This window comes from Augochlora pura, chromosome 11, assembly GCF_028453695.1.
Source record: "Augochlora pura isolate Apur16 chromosome 11, APUR_v2.2.1, whole genome shotgun sequence".
Taxonomy (NCBI): Eukaryota; Metazoa; Arthropoda; class Insecta; order Hymenoptera; family Halictidae; genus Augochlora; species Augochlora pura.
The window spans coordinates 16017601-16042001 of NC_135782.1; the positions used below are offsets into that span (position 1 = coordinate 16017601).

Sequence of the window (24401 nt, forward strand, 5' to 3'; positions counted from 1 at the left end):
GTCCCCGTTTTTTTTCCTCAAAAAATCAGTAGAAAATATTTAAACACGTGACTAAAGTAATCTATCGGCGTTAAGTACAAAGTTCGTGTGAAACAATGCGAGAAAATTATATCTAGACAATTTTACGAACGATAGATTGAACGAGCAGCGTTACATTTTGTATTTTCTTTTATCGACGCTATATAAATTGTCTGTACAAAAATGCGTTCTCCCAAAGTTTTTGTATTAAAACAAATATTTGTGTAGAATATAGGCCGGTGTGACTGCCGTGCGATGTCCGCGCGGTCTCACGATGCTACGATACCGCCAGCGATTACGCGAACGAAACTTAATTAGGGATAAATTTATTCAATTTCACGCGGTAGCAAGGCATTTCAATTTGCGTAAACTATTATTTTAATCATCCGCGATTCTTCTCGTACGTTATCTATGTACACTTTTAACTCTATATACATACAGGCTGTATATTAGAAAGAGAGAATATATATATACATATACATTATATGTGATATAGAGTTAACGTTATTTGCGTCGGGGGGGGGGGGGGGGGGGGTGTTCGTGTTATGCGTTTGCTGTTGGCAGAAAATTGTTCTCGGCTTAAAAAATATCTTGTCTCGTCAATGAAGAAATAGCTTGTCTGTACAAAGAGAAAGAGAACAGTATTCTACTATAAAAATTCAATATCGTTCGAATTTCGCTATCTACTTTCCTCACGGCGGGTTTAACTTTTTGCAGATTAACACACGTTCAAACTGCGGTTCCGTCAACTGTACACGAACATACAGCGATCGTTCTGCACGGAAGGAGGCTGAGATGCGCGTGGCCCCTTGATTTTAGAATATATCAAATTGCACCCGGGATCGAGGAAACCGATGTCATGGAACAATCGATACGCGACTTGCGTTGTTGGCACAGATGTCTAAACGAGTTTACTTTACACCTATCCTGGCCATCGCCAATATGGTCCCCGGTCGGTCGTTAATATCGTACTAATGTTAAACGCTACTTTCGCCTCGACCGACCAGCGTAATCGGATACACATACTTCTTCCGTTTCGCGCTGAAAAACGGGGAACTATGCTGCCCGTGCGTGGGCGTCGGCGAGAGACCCCGCAGCAGAGGCAGAGAAGCGTCTCCGCTCAGTCCGGTCGCGTCGAATTTCTTCTTCCATTCCGCTCCTAAGTCTGTCGCCGGTGCCATGAGGCCCTTGCATTCCGGGGAACTTCGAACGCTTAGGAACACGTCGTTGCTACTGTCGCGTTGCCCGGAAGAACCCTAAATTGTGAAAATCACCTTCTATATAATTGTAATATAATATTGTTCACTTAATCGTGTAAAACCCTTGCGCGGGCATCCGACACTCGTGAAGTATGTTCTCGGTGCCTACGCAAGGGTTCGTCCGCCATTTTGGAGAAAGCAGAGTTTACGGTTTCCTGTCTCCATTGTACCTTGGCTTCGTAAAAGTCCAAGCTGGATCCGTTCGTGTCGTTCTCCTCTTCGGCGTAGCCCTGTTGCGCCCTGCCCGAGACGTGGGACGCTCCGGAGGAGTGAGAGGAGGTGTGGGGCGAAGAATTTTCGGACAGATCGTCCCTGCAGCAGGCAGCCGTGCAGACTCTTTGCTCTCTGTAATATCGAACATAAAATCTTATAATTGGAAACGGTTCGAACAGCTGCACATCGTGAGACCATAGTAATAAGCATTGTAACAGTTTATTACAAGACCATTGTTATAGTTCTTTGTTAGACCATAAATTGAAGATGAAAGTCCAGACAGTAAGGAAACAATATAACCGATTTACTTCGACACGTTGATAAAACAAAAGAACGTGATAAGGCCATCTATTAACAAAATCCGCAATCACTTAATTGCCAACCCAATGATTCAATTGTACCTCTTCTATTGTTCTATATTCAACCGTACCTTCTGACGGTGACAGAGTCCCGTCTCCTCGGCACCGGCGGCGGAAGACCAGCGGTCAAGCTCCTGGCGCTCTCGTAGCTCGCCTCGCTATTACCGCTGCTGGTGTTACTGCCGTTGTTCCCCTCCCTCAGGAAGTAGTTCTTCGCCGAGAGCATGGCGAAGTGAAGGTTGTTCTTCAAGTCGTCCGCCGCCGTTGACAAGTTTCCCGAGATCTTCGGTGTCCGTCGCATCGGCCTCGGTGGTGGCACCGGTGACGGAGGGTTGCTCGACGCTTCCGACAGGGTTTCCGGCGTCGCCAGCGGGGCCGTTCGAGAGGCGTCGTCCCAGTCGCTCCGCCGATTCGACCTACACGCAATAATAACCTTTCACGTCGCTCTATCAATCCGCGGGAACATCAGCCGAAAAGCGACATTCGGCTTCGAAGGAAATAGGTGCTGACGTTAAGCGGAATGCTTCTCTTAGGCCGCCGATCTTTTGGTTGAAGTGCATCAAGCTTGTCCTTGAAGGACACTGGGGTATTGATAATAATTGCAGCGATTTTTCAGAGCAGTTAAGTGAGACCCCGATTAACGTCAGTCGATAATTTAGCGGACTTAGATGTAGTTGGTACTTGTGCGCGAAAGGTTACCTTTTGGCGGGCCTATGTAAGAATATGTTTTATTATATATTCATCTGTTATTTTTATGTATTTAACTGTTTTTATATTTTTAGATTAGTCGTCGGCCAACCGACCTACCAACAAGAAATAAACGAGCATCTTAGGTCAAGCACCGTAGATCATCCTTTATTTCTACTTCGTTAATGGGTCGCTGTACGACATGGAACTCAACTCTATGAAAGTCAAGGAGGTGTAACCTTTCCCGCACAGTAATTGAATGCACTCCTCGTCGCCAATCTTTGATGCTCTTCGATTGTACTTTGGGCATAGATTCGACGAGGGGCGGCGAAACTGCTGTAAACGGCGCTCCTTCAAGGACCGCCCCGTTACTTCGGTGCAACAATGATCGTGCGCGCGGCTGTTCAAGCTGGTGAATACTGCGATTCGTGAAACAAGCGAATGTGAACGAGAGAGCGTGACGGAAATCCGATGATATTATCGAGTGATGGTATAGAGCCCGTAACATCGAAATTTATCCCGGCCGGCATCCCCGGTCCACGAGGACGACGCCTAATATCAACGACGTGTCCTAGCTCTCCGGATCAAAGTCTAATCCTAAGGTATATCCTAGTATATCCTCGATGGTCGGCCCCCGCGGTTTTCTCGGGGGCAACAACGCAGACGGAGAGACGTTTTCGGTCGTAAAAGTGCTATTCTTACAGTTTGCATTCCTCGGCCCTCGGCGTGTTGAGCAACTCGCTGGCCAGGCTGACGTACTCCCACGGGATCCCCCTCGAGTCGACGCTGAGCTCGCGACCGGCCTGCGGGAATTCCGACGGGCTCTGGAGGGACGTGAAGCTGGTCTCCAGGCAGAGTCTGTGGGGCGGCGTTCCGGCCAGATTGCTCGGATGCGACTTCACCGGGCTCGACGATGACAGCAACGCTCTCATTTCCTGTTCGATCTCCATCTCCTGGATCTCGACGACCTCGCGCGCCTCCGACGCCTCCGTCGACGACGCGTGACCGGATGCCAGCCTCTGCGGCTTCGCCGGACCCAGCGTCGTTACAACCTGGCATATCCATAGACGCGTGTTTCCATGTAAATCGTGTCTTCATCGGAATTTTTGTCGAATGGGCCAGCGGATTCGATCGATCCCGGCGATCGCTGCTCGATTTTCATCGACAAGTGGTCTACGCCACACCATGTATCGTGCTACACGATTTAGCGGATGATCGAATGATAGTCGCCGGTTTTTAGGAATTGATAGTGGTGTATGGCGTTGATGGGTACTGATTTACCGAGCCGCTTCTATGTACGATCGCGCGGTTGTATAATATCAATTGCTACCTCGGTTCGAGGCTGATGCCGGACGCTGTTCTATTCAAGGGTCGAAATGCGAGGATTTGGAGCTTATTACGTGCTAAAATTTTACGAAAGAATTAACTAAATTTTAGGGGTTGATCTGATCGGTATAATCGGTAGCGATTAGACCGAGTTGATAAGTTATCGACACCTAGTGCGCTACTTTACCTACTCAAAGTCGGGTACCGGGTCATCTCTACTAAATATTTATTATTAAAAATAATTTTCCCGATGGACTTTGACCTAGCTATGCATTGTGTCAAGTACACTTCCCATGACAATTCTAAAAAGTTTGAGTCGACGATCGTTTGTTGTTGAGAAGTTATAATATAATAATATGGTACCGGCTCATCCCTACTAAATATTAATTATTAAAAATAATTTTACTGATAAACTTTGACTTAACTGTGCGTTGTGTCAAGCACACCTCCCTTAGGAATATTAAAATAATAAAGTCGACAATCATTTGTTATTAAGAAATTATTAATACAATAATCTAGCAGATCTTGCATATGGTCAGAATAAATTTCTATATAATAATTTAAATATAAGTAATATCTATGTAATAATTGCATCAAATCTAGTCTATAAATTATCTGACAGTACTCTTGTTATCGAGAATGATAAGTGACCGGCGACTTGTGCCAAATGAAGTCCAAATTGGGGTGTATGCCAAATGAAGTCCGAATAGGGGTGTGTGCCAAATGAAGACCACAGATTAAGTGGACAAATTATTACATTTTAAAGTGTTTATATCTTCAAAAATATAAGGACAATAATTCGTCTATTTCATTAATAATTGACAAAAGAGAAAAAATCCTAAAGTAGTAATATTTGTCCGTGTAACTTGTTATAATTTTTCATAATTAAATAGAGTAAATAGGATATTATTTTAGACTATAAAAAATGTTTTAGTAGCATTAATTTTAAACTAAGAATCTAATTTTAGTCTAATCTAATTTTAAATATAATCCTGCAAAATATCTCATCCAAAATGATCTATATTATATTAAATTTTCAAAGCCTCCCTTAAAAAGCCAAAACCTCTTTTGACCCATGATTGGACGACTAAAACAAAATCTAACAAACAATACAATCGTACCGTCGAGCGCCATTACTGTCGCGAAACGAAATAACCGTCCGCCAAAATTAACAAAATAACTCCGTGGTACAATACAATAGCAAACACGTCTCTTAAAAAAAATCTGGCGGACGGATAAACAAAGAATAGACGGAGCGATATCCCTCCCTATAATCGCGCTTGTAATCGCGTCGCCGTCGTCGTCATCCGGCACATTGTCCCCGCGAGCGAACAATGGCGACACAGAGCCCCGGCGTCTGTTTTCCCGATGGCGATACAAAAATATTGATCCCCGTAGGAAATTCCGCCTTGAGACCGTGAGGAACGGGGGGATGCGCCAAGGCGACGGGAACTCTTCCGTAATCGCGTTACCGGCCCCGGGGACGCGCGCCCATAGAGAGGGAACACGCCGTGCCGTGCATCATTTACCAAACCGGAATTCGGGTCGACCTTTCAAGACCACTTTCTCGGACACGTTGGATCATGGGGTGCATGCTGTAGATCATGTCCGGTGGCCTTGAACGATCGATTCGATTCTATTGAAGATGATAAAGGGGTAGTTGATTTTTTAGAGCTCAGAGAAGAGCGAAGGACGATTATGGAAACAATTATAGGGACAATTATGGAAACAATTATAAGGACAATTATGTGGACATTTATGGAGACACTTATGTGGCCATTTATAGGAAAAATTATAGATTGTTCTTTACGTTTTCGCGAGACAATTTCGCCGAGACGATTCCGAATTCCGCGACGGCTTTCTCGATAATAAGAACCGTCTTTGATCCTGCATTCTTCATCCCCCATTATGCGACAAGACCTGCCGGCGAACGTTCGCTAAATATTTCACGGGGACACGCCGCGAGACGGCTCGGTTAATAAAGTGCATACCGGTTAACGAGGTTCGTTCGTGGCGCACGGTATTTGAAGTACCCCCAAAACGGATTACGTGGTGCGCGGCCGCCATTTTGCGCTACAAAAGCGGACTGATGCGGCTCCGGTTTGATTTTCCGCTGCTAAAATTCATTTTTTTTTGTTGCAGGTTTAACGGGATCGGAGGACTACGTACTGGATTACGGTAACTAGTTTTACCTTTGCTGAGAGTCGTACAGGGGGAGTGCAGATTATTAACCTGTTAACCGATTTGTCGACCGTCAAAGAATCTGGGATGCAGTTTTTCCCAGCTTTTTCGCTGTTTTATTCAAAGAGGCTGTGCGGGGATTTATGCGAGTTTGAACTGATTATGAAAGTAGCTATTTTGGGAGTTTCAATGATTTTAATAAGATGGGAATGTAGACGCCATTGATTTAGAGGACCTAGCTCGGACGTAACCTATAAATGACGCAGGAATAAGCTTGTTGAGAATTTATATTAAATATGATGATTATAAAACTGCTCTAGAAAATTATATATAAATGGTTGAACAATGTTTAAATATGCCTCAATGTTTTTAATAACTTTTTGGTTAGATTCGAAGTGAGACACCATTATATCATGGCGATTTTAGTCAGTTAATTACGAATTAAATCTGAATTAAATCATAAATTAAGACATAATTCAGATTTAAGTGAATAAAATAATAGTTTCTTGCGTCAGATCTAATGCTGAGTTATGTCTGCGTTAGGTTTACGTTAGGTTTACGTTAGGTCTCCATTAGGTCTCAGTTAGGTCCCAGTTAGGTCTCAGTTAGATTTTAGTCAGTTAATAATGAATTAAATTTTGATTAAGTCTGCTTTATATCTGACGAAGGAAACTATTATTTAATTCACTTAAATCTGAGTTAGGTCCAAGTTAGGTCGACATTTGGCCACTGTTAGGTCCCAATTAGGTCTCAGTTATTTCTTAGTTAGGTTCCAGTTAGGTCTCAGTTAGGTCTCCGCTAGTTCCTCACCATACTAATCTCTGCTCATCAGACGCATAAAACCCGCACCCCAGCTACTATTAACCACTAAATTAAACCAAAGCAATTATCAAAGGGAAACAGATACCTAAGACGGTCTTCAACGGTTACCACGTTAACGGCATAAACCTAAATCGCATCCGGCAAGAGTCATTGCATTATGGCGCGTCTAAAGAGCGTAATGTAGAATGATGCTAGGTGTGCACATGCATGATCGATCGTGAATACCATTCTCCTAATCCAGTGATGAGTAACCAGCGACCTCGTCGAAGTTTGCCAATGCTCTTTCTCTCCAACTTAGAGCATTGCTCGATCAGACATTCTCCGTACTCGAATACGCCTTGTCGTAAGATCGCTCGTCACTGCTCTAAATCGACCAGTCAATCGATCCGATCACGTTTGATCGTACGAAAACCGATCCGATATCACACACTACTAATCTCTACGGCGTCCATTTGCGTGGATACGTACACTTCCCCGTGGCCTCGGGTTGTTCGTTGGTGAATGGAGAAGTGTGTTTGTGTGTGTGTGTGTTTGCGAGAGCGATATATGTTTACGACTAAAGAATACCGTGGACGGGTGGGTGCGTTAAGATCGAATGCGAACGAAGGTGACGAGAATGGGCTGCAATGGTGACGACGACAGAAAATGATTTATCTCTCGGAGCTCGCCGGTCGCTGTAGACCTGTCCTTAACGAGCCTAATTGCCGCGAGTTCCTCCGTTGAGCCTTGCTTTGGAAGATACCTTCCTTGGTATCGATCTCTCGTTTGGATATTATATAGATATCAAGGCTTTCAGATCCTTTTTGGAGCTAAAGGTCCTGTTCGTGGAGATTGATAACGAGATTGCGTAATTTCAATAGTGTCGTTTGATCCGACTTTTTTCTCCGTTAAGGACCTTATGGAAAGAGGATTAATTGCGGAAGCACCTCGGTAGGAAATCATTTCCTGGAGACTCGTCTACAGCGACCTCGCGCCAGTGATATTGTTCTTTCCAAGCTAATCGCTTCGCTTTGCCGGCGAAGTCTAATTCAACCCTTTACCGAAATATCTTCTTCAGGTAACATCCACGGAACTGCTCTCCGGATTCCTTCTTTCGAGCGCGAAGAAACAGGCAATCAAGGGCTGAAAAGCTTTCTTTGATTCTGGTTCTAGAAATGAGGTTAGATACGGAACGAGATGACCAGGGGATTCCTTGGGTAATTTGAAGAAACTTTTTCCTTAGCGCGAATGTTCTACGTGGCTTCGTTAACGAGATATTAAAGAGAAAAAACGGGCCAATGGGAGGGTGAGTACTACTGGCGCCACGCCCTCGCGGCCAGTCGCGCAGCGCACTTGTTACCGCGAGGGCGGGGCGTTCTCTTTTCGTTAATAACTCGATAACGAAGCCTCGGTCAAGATTTTCGATGAGGAAAAAGTTATTCCGAATCATCTGAAAAATCGTCTCTATCCGTGTTTAATTTTAAAATTTTAATAATTTTTATATGGAAAATTATTTTACTTCTTTTAATACAAAATTTAATTTTATCTAAATTTAATTTAAATTTTATTTTTATTATTGTGACTTCTGTAATTCTGTTTTGTAGTAATTCTGAGACACTGGGTATATAGAATGGAACTCAATTGCTTAGTCAACAAGGAACTTGAAAGAAACAGGGGACACTTATCACCCCAGTTAATATAGCAAAGGATTAAGTGATACACACAGTGATTGGACTCTTTGCCTATGGAAAGCTATCGCGAATTTATCTCCGACTTCTGTACTTTGAGTTTATCTATAAATATTTATACTGCCACTTAGAAGCAGTCAGTTAAACTTGGTACTGTTTAACAATTTAAATTAACCCTTGCATAAATTAATATAAGTACAATTGACACACTTTTTACTCTGTGAAGGATGAAGGAACAAAGGGAGCATTTTTGACCTGCTGGATGATTCACTGATGTGTGGGGAACCCTGTCTTATGGGAAATAGTAAGGGTGGTAAAGAAGAGCACATGAGGAGGTCGCTAATTCATGGAGTAGCAGCGATAAAGTGCCATCTGCTGACGAGAATGAGAGAACACCACTTGCAGGCGAGCGTGAGTAGACGCCACCAGCAGGCGAGCGTGAATAGACGCCATTTGCAGATGACCATGACATAACGCCACCTGCTGAGAAGCGTGCCAAGTAACTACCATGACGCTTTAAATTGGGCCCAGTCGAAAGTAACGTCATCTCGTGGCGAAACGAAGAACATCAGATTAGCATTTTGATAAACGATACCACTGGCGCGGGCGGTGAACTCTTTATGGAAAAGACACCGAGAAGCCTGAAGACGTCTTCTGTACCTTGTGTCGTGGCGAGAAGAGTGTGTGGTGGCATTGAGGTCGACGTCGCGGCTATGCAAGGTGGCCAGTGTACTTTGATGGTGGAGTACGGCGTATCGTTGATCGGGTCTCCGATGGGTCTCTGGGTCCGTTGCAACCGTTGCATGCGTTGCTGCATCGGCCTCCGCGGCGCCCCGATCTCTGCACGCTGACACCTAATCCACACCACACACCCTCAGCCATACATCCTCTCGTAATGGCACGCGTTGGTTAGCCACGATTCGAAGGGACATCGTTCGCCAGATCTTTTGTACATTTCGTTTAACTTCGTTCGAACGTATACGTCGCGGTCGCGCGGGCTGGCGCGAGCACTGGCATGATCTAAAATGCCTCCGTTATAGCTGTTCGATAAATCTTATAATATATATGTTGAGGTGAAAAAAGTGACTTTTTAGATGATTTGCAGTAACTTTTTCCTTTGCGAAAATGTTCTACGTGTCTTCCTTAGCGAGTTATTAATGAAAAACGCGGACCAATCGGACCGGTAGGGGCGTGCCCTGCGCAGCGCCGCGTCCTGCACTCGCTCTACTATTGGTCAGCGTTTTTCGTTAATAACTCGGTAACGAAGGCACGTAGAACATTTTCGCAAAGGAAAAAGTTACTCCAAATCATCTAAAGAATGACTCCTCCAAGTTTGATAGATTTTGAAGAAATACCTATTTTTCTTTTGTTATTTAAATTTTGTGATTTTCTGTCATAGATTATTATAAAAAATAGAAATAGCCTTGACACCGCGAAAGGTTCTGAGGCAGAATAAAAAACAACGGGGACATTTCATTTCGCCGAGGTGATCGATCCAACCTGCACTCTGTTAACCCTCTAATAGCAAACACCGGGTCACGTGACGCTCGAGAATCGATAAACGGTAATTCGCGAACAAGTTTCCTGTCCTCTGAAAATTATTAATCATACCCATTTTCGCAGAGAGGTAAGATTCTAATCAAGTAACAGCTAACATTCCCATGCAGAAGAAGATTCTGTCACGATGCAGTCGGGCGTTGGAATTGAGTCAGAACTGACCCGGCGTTGGCCTTGCATGCGGTCGTCTTTGTCCGCTTTCTGTGGGTTAATATCTAGTCTAACGTGGAGCTTGTCGAAATTGAATTGCAATATAGGAAATAGAATCGTTATTAACGTGTTAATTATTAATTTAGAATAAAGTGTTTTTTAATCTGTGAAGTTTATCTCGTGATTTCAGAGATTGCAATTCAATCTACAGGGTGTCCTAAAACTTCTGTTGCACTTAGGAGAGAATCATTCCTCAGATGATTTAAAGTAACTTTTTCCTCAGCGAAAATGTTGGCCAAGGCTTCGTTAACGAGTTATTAATGAAAAATATGGACCAATAAAAGAACGAGAACAGTTAGAGCAGTTGTACTAGCTCCCTGATTGGCCCGTGTTTTTAATTAATATTTCTTAAACAAAGAGTTGGAGAATATTTTCGCTGAGGAAGAAGTGACATGAAATCGCTTAAGGAATATTCCAGTACAACACGAATTCTGGGACACACACTATAGGTCTAAACTACAAGATAGTCAATCGGGGTGAAACATAGCAGTGTCGGGAAATTAAAGAAAGGGCCTAACCGATTAAGATGGTCAAAATTGCCCTTGGAGGTTTTTTAAAGACTTTTATACTGTACTATAGCTGTTTGTCCCAACCACCTGGAGATTAGCCACGCCTCTTGGTAGGTTGATCCGCCTACTTTTGTATTAGCTAAGTCTCGTCGTGGTTTGGCTCCACCTTGATGCGATTAGCCCATCCTTGTTAAGATTAGTCTCTCCCCATTTTGTATTAACACTACCAATTATGTAATGGCCCTTCCCTCTTTTGTATTATCCCCTTCCATTTTGTATTAGCCCTTCCCTTTTTGTACTTGTTCCTCCTGTGTTTGTATGAGCCCTTCTTATTTTGTATTGATTCATTCCTCTTTTGTATTAGGTCATCCAACTTTGTGTTTACTCCTCCCCTTTTATACTAGTCCCTCCCATTTTGGCACATCTAGCCTAAAAATCTGGCAACGATTTTGTTAGTTAGCTATCGATCAGCATAAAATCCTTAAAAAATTCCCTGAGGTCAATTTTGGCTATCTCAATCGATTAGGCACTTTGTAAAATGATGTCCGCACACAGCTGTCTACCTATAGTTCCTGCTACTTATTACCTACGCAGGGATCATTTAGTCACAGCATTCCTACATAATAACAAGATTATCTATACACGCCGGGCTACCCTAATCGCAAGGGTGCGCTATGTGCGATCGTCTCACTCGCATGCAAAAGCGGAAGCAGAGAACAGCCGTTGCCTCCGCCTCGTTGTCGATGCATTAGCGTGATCTAAAAAAACAGCAGCGAAATTAGGATGGAAACCGACGAGATGCTGAAATCAATCAATAAGTTACTGAAATCACAATACAGACATAAGCGGTAATGTAACTGCATTTATATGCGTGTCTATCGACTACGTATTCTATCCTCTATAGTCTAGTATAATATAGTCTAATATATTAAATAGATTGCAATTTTTATGACGTCATTAAATTATTCATAATTTTGAAGACGTTAGAGAAATATGCAGATTTTCTAATTAATTCTGGCCATGATAATTCTGCAGAAAATTTATAATAAATATTTTCAGACTAGTAATGAGACTATAGAGAGCAACTGTACAGGGTGTCCAAGAGTTTTAGTTAAAATTTAACAGAGGGGACGAGGTGATTCCTAAGGTATTTGCAATGACTTTTTCCTTTGTGAAAATGTTTTACATGCCTTCGTTATCGAGTTATCGACGAAAAACGTGAACCAATCATAAAGAGGGAGATGTCTAGCGCTCCACCCACGTGGCCATTGTCGCGCCGCGCTCGCTGTGACGCACTACCGCGCCGCTTGCACTCGCTCTCTGATTGGACCGCCTTTTTCGTCGATTACTCGTAAAAGAAGCGACGAGGAACATTTTCGCGAAGGAAGAAGTTGCTTGAAATCATGCGAGCTGTCATTTTCCTTGATTTGTAATAGGGTCATCCTATTTTGACATTTTTTATACAGAACACTTCAAATATTCTATGAGTGAAAACAAGGTATTCGCTGGAAAGACATAATCGGATCTTTGAAGGTGTTCTTTCATCCTTATTGGATCACGTCTGTGCGACAATCTTTGCGAACATTGGCGCGTTAAATGGGAACGGGAAATGCGCGGGGACCGGAGACAAACCGTGATTTCATTGCTCCGACGTTACGGTCTCTGGCTAAGCACCGGGTGGACCAGGAATCTCATTAGAGTTCATTAAACCGTTAATCACGCCGTGTTTTCTGATAATTCGGCCGGTGAGCGAGCCGAGTTTACTGCTTAATTACGCGACCCGTGTTCCTATAGTTCTTACGAACATTGTTTTTCCTCACGGGCAATTTGTCGATTTTATATATTCGTTGAAAATATTCCTGGATCATTTGCAAAACAATAGAAGAATTCACAGAATTTCCAGACATTTAAAATTGAAAATTAAAAATTAAAAATTGGAAATTCAAAATTGGAAATTCAAAATTGGAAATTCAAAATTCAAAATTCAAAATTGAGAATTCAAAATCGAAAATTGAGAATTAAAAATTGAAAATTAAAAATCAAAATTTGAAAATTAAAAATTAAAATACAATTAATGCTAACAAATTTCGCGTCGCATAAATTAATTCCAGCCTCTCGATACATTAAACTCGGACACCCTGTACGGTAAATTAGGTACAACGAAAGCGGTGAACAACAAATAAGATTCGTACTACTGTCATCGATCGTCGAATGATTCGACGTTCGAGGCACAGAGCTGGGAGCGAATACCTGCGAAATAAACAACAACGTTCATCATGGTAGAAAGTATATTGATCGCAGTATAGCGTACATGGAAAATTATACAGAAATCGGTGTAGCAACGGTGCAATCAAAACGACGATTTATTGTATAGAGAGGCGCGGATTGCTTCAGTCGTTTTGGGTGCAGTCAATTTCGTATGAAAATAAAAGAATATAGAAAAGAGAAGATAGAAGAGAAAATAGAGAAGATAGAATTGTGTGCGTGTGTGTGTGTGTGTGCGTGTGTGCGCGCGCGCGCGCGTGTGCGTGCGTGTGTGTGTGTGTGCGTGTGTGTGAGAGAGAGAGAGAGAGAGAGAGAGAGAGAGAGAGAGAGAGGGGGAGAGAGCGAGGGCGAGAGAGAGAGAGAGATGCTCCTTCAAGAGGATCAGAAACAAAATGATCAATTAATGTAACGAAGAACACAGGAGAGCACTATATCGAATTACGTGGAGGAGCTTGTTCTATCTGCAACACGTTGCGGTCAAAACTCATGCAGTGTCGATGAGCATGCGTGTCGATCGCTCGACCTAGATCCGAGCAAATAAATAATACATAATGGAACAAGACCGCTCTGACAGAGCTCGGCGTGTAAACGCTGCGATGCGTGAGTGTTCGACGTTCTATCGTGATCCGTGTTCAAGCTAAACTAAAATCAAAGTAACGCCAACGATCATTCAAACGTGACACACTATAGAATATCAAAAATCACTCAAAATTGAATAAGAGATTCTTCAGGTCATTTGAAGCAACTTTTTCCTTTGCAGAAATCCTCTACGAGACGTAGTTAAGGAGATATTTAAGAAAAGCGTTGACCAATGAGAGGCGCGTTTGGCGCAACTGGGCGTCGACTACGCGTTCCCTCGGCTACGCGAGGCGGTCAGGAGCGACGCTCATTGGTCAGTGTTTTTCGCGAATATCTCGCTAACGACGCCTTGGAGGAAATTTTTGTAAAGGAGAAAGTTGTTTCAAATGATCTCAGGAATGCATTAATTACAAATCAAGAATGAATTTTGCATATTTTTTATATTATTTAACGGAGACTACAGACTACAGCTAGCACGACTACTGTTACGATCCTGTACAAAAACTGGACGCAGCGAATCGGTAGAAATCGGATCTTGAAACACGGTTGAAAGATAGACTGCGGATGTCAATGATCTCACAGAAATTATTAGTGACAAATAATGATTTCAATTATTTTTAAACGCGTCGTCAGTGCACTGATTTCTTTTTAGATATTTCGAACTGCTTTCTTATATAATTCTTGACCTTCGTCTATTACAGAAACTATTATCTAGTAATAATTAAATCATTAAAAGATGATCTAGTAAAACAGAAACCTGCAAAATAAAAGAGTATTCAAATCCTATAGTACATTCTTCGTAAAACCGTGTACTTTCTTGTGAAGTAAAATAATTATTAAAATTATTATTATATAAAGTTATTAGAATTATTATTATATAAAGTTATTAAATTTATTATTATATAACATTGTTAAAATTATTGAAATTATTAAAATTACCTGAAAAATTGTACAAAACGAGATTTACAAAGAAATATGGTATTCAAAAAATTGTAGAAAATTCACAGCAATATAAAAAATAATTTCAAATAATATTCTAATAATATTAGAAGGAATCGTAAAAATAATGTTCGAGACAATGGCGTAGACTTATTGAAAATACATACACCTGTCTACCTTTTGAAAAGAGTCTACCTTAACAAAAAGGTAAGGTCTATCTTAAGAAAAGGTAAGGTCTTAAGAAAAGATAAGGTCTTATGAAAAGGTAAGGTCTGCCTTATGAAAAGGGTCTACCCTAAACTGAATCCAGGACTCGAAATGAAAGTGTCTCAGTTGACTGACCTTGACAATGAAGTCACGTGGCTCCTGATTGCGATTGTCTCGGTTACCGAGTTCGTCGTCGCCATATTGTGCACCTGAACATCCGCAGTCTATCGTCGCGAAAAAGAGCCGAATAAAGGGGCGTCGCGTCGACAATGCGGCCATGAACGGTGCGTCAACAGGCTCGAGATCGCGTCCGCTCGTGTACCTCGACGTCGACGACAATGGTCTCGCCGTTCGTTTCCGTGACATTGATCGTGGCGATTTGAACTTGCGTACTACCACGCTCGGTACCGTTCGCGTGCCCGTTACCCACCGCCCGGTTCTCGGGCTGCTTCCGTGCGTCCCTTCGTAGGTCCGGGTCGTCGGCCGTCTCCTCGAGCAGCTCGTAATTACCGGGCCTTACCGAGGACATCCGGCTGACCGGCGTCTGCGACCATTTTAACTGGCCGTGGATCAGGTCGGCCTGGCTTACCTTGTTCAACGCCTTCAGCATGTTGTCCGGCATGTGGTCCTGTATCATCACCGGGCTGATCAGCACCTCGTCGAAGTCGCACGGACCGGCCCACAGAGCTTGGTACACCGGCTCGTGTTTCTTCAACACCTGTCTGCAATCCGAGAAGGGCGTCAGTCGGGGACGTCGAGTGGATGCTTTGATACGTCACGTGGTATGTATGAGCGTCGCAGACAGCAGTGGTTAAATAGGGGTGGAAATGATGTCTAAGATATTATCAGTGGAAAATCTATGGCTTTTGCGATATTTTAAGGAGGTAAGATTGTATAGCGAAGTATTATTTGCAATTTTGTGGAGATATGTTACTGAATCGTGTACTATATTCGCGACTTTTTGGTGTATAATTCTGTAGAATTTTTGCAACATTGTATATATATATATTTGATCGATTTTATAAGATAGTTAGATAATCCAGTCACTAAGATGTTAATTAAGTAGACAATCGACATTTAACTATTTAAAAAAAGGCTAATAAGTTAATTCAGAATTTTTTATAATTCGTCAATAAAATATTTGCCAATTCAAATGTGTTCAATAAAACGATGAATTATCTTAGGTATATCTGACCCTTGACCCTATTCTCCAGACTGAAAATAGAAGAACAAAAGCCTAGCAGGCCTCTTTAGAATTTATTACAGCAACTTATATCAATAAAAACTTTCTTGAGTCTCCGTTCGACCAATAAGCTATTGACTGTGACCTATAATCCAGTATATGTATAATCCAGTACATATATATTCTAGCACAATATATGTATAATCCAGTATACATATAATCCAGTATATGTATAATCCAGTACATGTATAAGCCAGTACATGTATAATCCAGTATATATACAATCCAGTATATGTATAATCCAGTATATGTTTAATCCAGTATATGTATAATCCAGTATATGTACAATCCAATATATATATAATCCACTACATATACCATCCAGTATAATTATATATAATCCACTACATCTATAATCCAGTTCATCATATATATAACCTAGTCTTCAACTTCTCCTTTCAAGATCGCAGCCGACGAGTGGAAAACTAACAAAACCGGCGCGAGGTTGTTACGAGGTTAACTCGAGGGTTTGCTCGGCGCCATGGAACCGTGGAAATGGGCTCACTATAGCAAACGCAGAAAGTTGCAAATGAAACAGAGCGCCGAGAACGATAACGCGTGCCTGATAGCTGTCAATGAGATTCAAGGGACATGGTACACACGTTGAGCTCACTGCTGTCTGCGACGGTGGTGTGGTCGTCTTCTAAGAGCAACACACTATATATAGAAACCTCGCTACGCTGGGAGCATGCAGTCGGAGGGCATTCTGCGGGAACCGGAAGTTGGGAAACTCGATTTTCTATGGTATGCACCCGGAGATTGCCACGACTACTCGACCGCTCAAACATGCTTGATCGTCGACGAGACCCGCGCGTAACCGCCTGTTATTTAGTTAGAAAATCGACGGATCCTCGAGCGACGATTCAAAACCGAGACGATTAACCCTTTCGGTACGAGCCGTGACACTCTCTTATAAGAAGATATTTATTGAGCGTTAAATAAAAACTGTGTTTGGTAAAGCAAGATTTTTTAACAAAAGTTTGATTGTAAGTTAAAAGATATTTAAAGATGTTTATATAAAATATTAAGAGTTATTTGTATAAAATTTTGCTATTTATATAATATTTTGTTATTTATACCGATTGTCGCAAGAGCGTCGGTTATATCAGGCGCTCGTACCGAAAGGGTTAACGCCGAAAGACAGTGGTGTAACAATGATCGAGCAGGTTTCAGCGGCCGACGCGTGTTCGAGCGATGCAAAGCGGAAATAGCACAGCGCCGGTGTATCTCTAGAACGTGTTTCTAGCTTTTCTAGTTGATCTACAGACAACTAGGTATTCGCGGTTACTTATTTCGACAGTCTTCTCTGTAAATAATTAAAGAAAGATCAGCGTGCCGGAATCCTGCATACTATGCATCATCATCACCTGTAAATTAAACACAGTCAACCCCCGGTACATTGGTAATTCGTTCTACGAAACCTTACTCCGTGCATCCAAACACCAAATTCTACAGAGTATAGTCTTCTCTAGAGTCGATCATGCACGTTCGATTCGTCGCCAAAGTGACCTTAAGTAATGTAGAGTATAAGAAGTTATGAAGTATATAAGAGTTATATATAGTTATAAGGAAATTAGGGTTGAAAATTTGAGAGAAGATTCTTTGGGTGATTTTAAGAAACTTTCTCCTTTGCGAAAATTTTCTACGATGTTTCGTTTACGAGTTATTAATGAAAAACGCGGACGAATCATAGACGTTGGGGCGTTGCCGCACGACTGCAGCGTCACAGTATTGGACGGGGCGATTGCTCTCCGATTGGTCCGCGTTTTACGTCAATATCTTGTAAACGGAGCGATGGAGAACATTTTCGTAAAGGAGAAAGTTGTTCTAAATTATCTCAGCAATCTCCTCTTCCAAGTTTCAACACTAATCTTGTAATACTCTAATTAGGCCAATATAAAAAACAGAAAATTTATAACTATATCTCATTAATCAACAAAAGAAAGTCGTCGCTTTCAAAGGCTGGTACTCTAATCACTTTGTACGTCGAGCGAAGGCTTAATTTCTGTACCAGTGACGCGGTAATTATTGTTATAGCAAAATTGATGTTGCAAACAATAAGAGAAGATTCTTTAGGTGATTTTAAACAACTTTTTCCTTTTAAAAAATTTTCTACGATGTTTCGTTAACGAGTTATTAACGAAAAACGCGGACGAATCATAGACGACAAGGCGTTGCCGCCCGACCAGCGAGCCATGCTATTGGTCCGCGTTTATCGTTCATATCTCGTCAACGGAGCCTCGTAGAACATTTTCGCAAAGGAAAAAGTTGCTTAAAATCACCCACAGAATCTTCTCTTACAATTCTCAACATTAATTTTGAAATTCTCTAATTAGAACAATATAAAAAAACCAGAAAATTTATAGCTACGTTTCTCAGCTGCTTAATCAACAAAAGGACGCTCTCAAAGGCTGTTACGTCGAGCGAAAGGCGCAATCTCAGTCACAAGCGACATGGTCTTTCCCCGTCGTTGAAAATTCCAAGAACGACCTAACAGCAATTAGGCGGGTAGTAGAACGGATTACTTTTGGCGACGAACCGAAGTCTAACCAAGTCCGCGCGATACGGTGAGTCGGAGACGCTTTAAAGGGGAAACAAGTGTAGAAGTACAAAGTCCAAGGTAGTAGAGCATGCGGGCGGATCCTCAAGATGCAATTACCCAGATGCAGCCCTGAAAACGCAAACTATTCGATAAACGTACCTCCAGCGGCTCTCATACTTCTGCCTAGAAACGGAAAAGACGGTCGATTAAAATGACGCCAGCCCGGAAGCGGGGAAGATTCGGGTTATTTTTTTTTCTCTGTCCTAGACCACGGTCTCGAGACTCCGGGAGGGGCGAGGCTCCTCCTCCTCCTCCCCCCTCTACCCTTCTCGGAGAGAAAGCGGGACGAATCGTTTCAACTTACTCTCCCTTGTTCGGATGGTGTCGCACGACGTGTATGATCCGACCGGGCGGGTACAGGGGCCTGTGCAACGTCAACGCGATGCTCGAGTCGCTCGGCACAACGGTCTCCGAGCGGGCCAGGTCCTTGTCCCTCTGGTACTCGCTGATGCAACCGCCCGCCTCTAAATTTGCGGCCGAGGTGGGGGTCGAACCGCAACCGCAACACATCACCGAGCACGCTATCGTTTTCCACTGTAACGAATGCCGCGATTGATACGCCGGTTTATCACTGGCTGCTCTCTCTCTCTCTCTCTCTCCCCTTTCCCCCCAATTTCTGCGGCATTGATGCTATATGCGGCCCCATAGCTTCCCCCCCCCCCCCCCGAAAATTTCATCGCTAACCGGTTCGAACATCCTCCTACAACCCTTTTGGTGTATAATGGTTTTGTAATGTTTTGTTTGGTATGGGTTTTTAATTAAAGTTGCGGGGAGGTATAGGTTTGGGGAGGATGGTGATATTTTTATAGACATGTGACTTATTGGGGATGGGTGATTTGTTGAGGTTGTGTGATATTTTAAGGTTATGTTGAGGAAGATCTACTGAGAATAGGTTTTTAATTAAAATTGTGGAGATGTGTACTTTTCGGGAAGATTATTCTATTTTTATAGCTATGAGATATGTCGAGGTTATGTGCTATGTTAAGGTTATGTTGTATAAATCCCGGCGAGAATGGATTCTTAATTAAATTCGTGGAGATGTATAGTTTTGGGGAGGCTAATGCTATTTTTATAGCTATGAGACTTCTCGAGGTTATGAGATATGTTGAGCTGATATGCCCTGTTGAGGTTATGTTAAGCAAAAACCGCTGAGCATGGGTTTTTAATTAAAATTGTGGAGATGTGTACTTTTGGGGAAGATGATTTTATTTTTATAGCTATGAGATATGTCAGAGCTATAAGATATGTCGAGGGTATGCCAGGTTATGTCAGGTTATGTTGAGCAGAACCAGTTCAGCACGGATTTTTAATTAAACTTGCAGAGCTATGCACTTTTGGCAAGGCTAATTTTATTTTTACAGATATGGGATATGTCAAAGCTATAAGATACGTTGAGGTTATGAGCTATGTTAAGGTTATGTTGCGTAAATCCCGTCGAGCATTGATTTTTAAATAAACTTCCATAGATTTATAGTTTTGGGGAGGCAAATCCTATTTTTACAGCTCTGTGATACGTCAAAGTTATGAGTTATGACAAGATTATGTAGAGGTTATGTTTCGCGAGGATTTTATAAAATTAATCAATTTTGTCCTAAGGTATTAGTTTATTTAAATTTTAATTAACCAAAATTCTACGAGCAATCTATTTTCGCTTTAAAATCTCTTATTTATTGTTACTCATGTTACGTCTAGGTTAAGTCTGGATAACACGACTCCCTCCATTACCAAGCTCTTGACTAGATCTTTAGGTTAGGTTCTGTTTGTCTTTCGGCTGCCGAGAGATCCATCCCGCGAACATAATATTTCCCGAAAACGTAGCCGAGTAAACGTTATCCGACAAGTTTCGACGGAACGAACCGATTCCCATTATTTTCGAAAGTTCCCCGAGACTCGAACAGCCTCGAACAGCGCCGTGAGCAAAACGCCGAGGCGCGCGATCCTGCGTGTGCTCGATCATTTCGAATATACCCGTTGAAAAAGCGTGGGAGCGGTCGCGAAGCAATTAAACTTTACATATGTGACCGGGGAAGTAATTAAACTTTGCGTCTTTCCAACGAAACTAATTAACGCTGCGACTGTGTTTGCGTCTCTGTGTAACAATTATCGCGTGGCTACAAATGTGGCGCTGCCGGTCAAATGGTTCATTAAATTAATATACTATCTACGAGTCAAAATTTAAAAAAAAATCGTCCGTTAAAAACCACTTAATATAGTATACAACAAATAATATAGTATATAACAAAAATCTTCCAAATTTCATAGAAAGATTCCTGAGACCATTTGGAGCAACTTTTTCCTTTACAATAAAATTCTACAAGGTAGAATTACCGAGTTATTAACGAAAAAGACTGACCAATGATAGGCGCGCTCCGCTAGCGCTAGGCGGCGGAGCCAACAAGCGGCGCTGGGCGTCACCGCTCGGCTGCCTTGTGCCAGTGGACCTCGTCTCCCAGGCCACTGTTTTTCGTTAATAACTCACAAACGGTGCCTCGTAGAAGATTTTTGTAAAGGAAAAAGTTGCTCCAAATGACCTCAACCACCTCTTACTTATTCCTGAATTTTTTTTAAATTTATGGAAAACCCCATATATTGAAATTAAAACGAATTAAATTTACTTAGAAGCTATCGATGCTTCTTCTGTATATAGTTTGTCAATACACTCGCGTATATTTTAATAAAAAATTGATAGATGCGAGATACCAGCCGATAATTTCGTCGGCAGTAAACCCTGTTTCCGTCGTGTTCCAGTTTTCCCCGGGTATCAAGGAACATGCCACGTACCTTGGGGTCGACGCTCCTTTTTATGGCATTGATAAGATCGGCCCTCAAACTCTCCATTTGCCGGAGCCCTATCCTCGGGACGACGTCCTTACCAACCACCACGGACGTAATAAATTCTTGCGTGTATTGCTGGGCGGGCATGCTCAACAGACCGCCCGGAGGAGCGAACGAGAAGCAGACCAGATCCGGATAGTCCTGTTTGAGGAGTATCGCTAGGATAGCAGCCGTGCCGGCACCCAACGAATGGCCGACCAATGCCAGACCGAATTGATCGGTTCCCCTCGAGGGATCCTGCAACAGAATTGTGTGTATGGTATATTGTACACGGTGTTTACTGTAGATGATATATTGTATATTTTATAATCTGTGAGGAATGGATGTGTATATGATATGTTTTATTGAGTGCATATCATGTGCTGGGTATAGCGCATTTTGTATTTTGAACTGACTAGATATTGTGTATAGTATTGTATAATATATTAGTATATATTTTGTATATAGTACTATATATTATTTTGTATTGTATACATTACCGAATGTATTATAATATAGTGTATAATATATTCTATACGCTACTCTGTATTATATTACATTGTACAATATATTCTATACAAAACACTGTATTATAATATACTGTATAATATATTGTATACAGTACACTGTGTTATAATATACTGTATAATATATTGTATATAGTACACTGTATTATATTATACTGTATAATATATTGTATACAGTACACTGTGTTATAATATATTGTATACAGTACACTGTATTATATTATACTGTATAATATACATATTATATACACTACTCTGTATTATATTACAATGTACAATATATTCTATACAATACACTGTATTATAATATACTGTATAATATATTGTATACAGTACACTGTATTATATTACACTGTATAATATACATATTGTATACAGTACACTGCATTATAATGTACTGTATTATTATTAATAGTATACAATATCTTATATTATTATACAGGGTGGGGCATTTTAAACAGGTCACCTGAATATCTCGCTTGTTTTTGAAGATAGGAGAAAATGCATTAGACCAAGTTTACTTGGTACCGGGGGGCTCATCATCTGGTAATACCAATTTTTCCGTAGGTGGAGGCGTCAAGGACATATGAAGGTCAATTCTGTTTTTTTAAATGGAACAGTAAGTATCTTTATTTATATTCTGATAGAGTGTTTCAAGACGAATACAATGACCTATTATGAAAGTCATTCAAGGTCACCTAAAGTCAACTGCAATAGAAAATAAATTGTTTCAGAGTACTTTTCGAATATTTGTGTATCACGTGTGCGTGTCACGTGTGCGTATCACGTGTGTGTATCACATGTGTGTATCACGTGACACGGCTCACAAAAGGTAAACAAACTTTCACAATCTCATTGTATGCTTATTTATATCCTTAAACATTGGTAATTGAACTGTGAGGAGACGAACAAAACGTCTGTAAACGTTTGGTGCGGCCTTCTTCATAATAAAATAATTGGTCCATATTTTATTGATGGCACGCTAAATAGTAGTAAGTACCTCAAACTGTTAGAAGACGTTTTGCCAGAATTGTTAGAAGACACTTCACTGGACATACGACAATCCATGTGGTTCCAACAAGACGGATGTCCTGCTCATTCTGAATTTCTAAATAGAAAATTTAGAGGTTGCTGGATAGGACGATCGGAAAATAACAAATGGCCAGCAAGATCTCCAGACCTGACACCTAGATTTTTATTTGTGGGGAAAATTAAAGGCAGAAGTGTATCGTGAAAAACCAACTACCAAACTTGACATGCAAGATCATATAAGAAGAGCTTGCTCTGTAATAGATACAAATGAAATTTTCCAGGCAGTGTCATCAGTATTGCAACGATTTAGACTATGTATCCATATTCAAGGTCGCCATTTTGAACACTTGCAGTAGCAGTATCAGAGTATCCCGGTATTCGAAGTGTGCTTTGAGATAATCAGTTTTCTCTGACAGTTGACTTTGGGTGACCTTGAATGACCTTCATAATAGGTCATTGTATTCGTCTTGAAACACTCTATCAGAATATAAATAAAGACACTTACTGTTCCATTTTAAAAAACAGAATTGACCTTCATATGTCCTTGACGCCTCCACCTACAGAAAAATTGGTATTACCAGATGATGAGCCCCCCGATACCAAGTAAATTTGGTCTAATGCATTTTCTCCTATCTTCAAAATAAGCGAGATATTCAGGTGACCTGTTTAAAATGACCCACCCTGTATATTCTATTTATTGCTGATTATGATAATATATTGCACTATTATTATATTACATACAGTATTGTGTATTATTATATATTGTATAGAGTACCGCATAGTATTTTTAATTGTAGTATTTTAGAATTTTAAAACTCTGGAATTTTAGAATTTTAGAATTTTAGAATTCTTGAATTCTTGAACTCTTGAATACTTGAATTCTTCAACACTCGAATTGTTGAATTCTTGAATTTTGGATCGAATTTCCTACGATTTAAGGTCACCGATTTTCTTGGTTTTAGGGATCCGAAATTTCTTGGGGTAACAGGCTATCGGCAGGTTCGCCCTGAGTAATTACACCGTTTAGCGTGAGTGGACGCGACGGGGCCGGCACGATTTGCATTTAAAGCGGCTGAAAGTGGGAACGGTACCTTGGTCAGGGCGCGCGATATAATGCCTTCCTCGAGCAGCTTTTTACGGATGTATTCGGCGGCCTGGACCATCCCCTTGTGACCGAGCCAGTCCTCCCTAGGCGGTGACAATGGTAATACTTCACCCTCCGCGTTCAGATCGGTTAGCACGTCCTTCATGCTGAGGGTGCCTCGTATGCTGACGACAACCTGAAAACAGGAGAAAGAGGCCGGAGAACATGAGATCGGTAATTAAACATTCTGGTCGAGGCACCGGCGATGATAGAACGTTATTAACGTGGACGTTACTAATGA

At 41.5% G+C, this 24401-nt stretch overlaps 1 protein-coding gene across 3 annotated transcripts in view; it reads right to left on the reverse strand.

Annotated features, from left to right (window-relative positions):
* Positions 1-460: 460 nt before the first annotated feature.
* The window catches only part of Inae (inactivation no afterpotential E), a 127800-nt gene continuing 103859 nt past the window's right edge, over positions 461-24401 (reverse strand). For 2 of the 3 annotated variants that reach the window (XM_078194863.1, XM_078194864.1), the window contains 9 exons: positions 24108-24296; positions 21425-21715; positions 18948-19177; positions 18743-18766; positions 15388-15520; positions 9193-9386; positions 1921-2265; positions 1448-1622; positions 461-1274 (listed from right to left, as the gene is read on the reverse strand). In XM_078194863.1, the coding sequence (XP_078050989.1) occupies positions 996-1274; positions 1448-1622; positions 1921-2265; positions 9193-9386; positions 15388-15520; positions 18743-18766; positions 18948-19177; positions 21425-21715; positions 24108-24296 (1860 nt within the window). In that variant the 3' untranslated portion in view covers positions 461-995. The remainder of the gene's footprint in view (positions 1275-1447; positions 1623-1920; positions 2266-9192; positions 9387-15387; positions 15521-18742; positions 18767-18947; positions 19178-21424; positions 21716-24107; positions 24297-24401) is intronic. The other variant, XM_078194865.1, reaches the window with a different exon arrangement.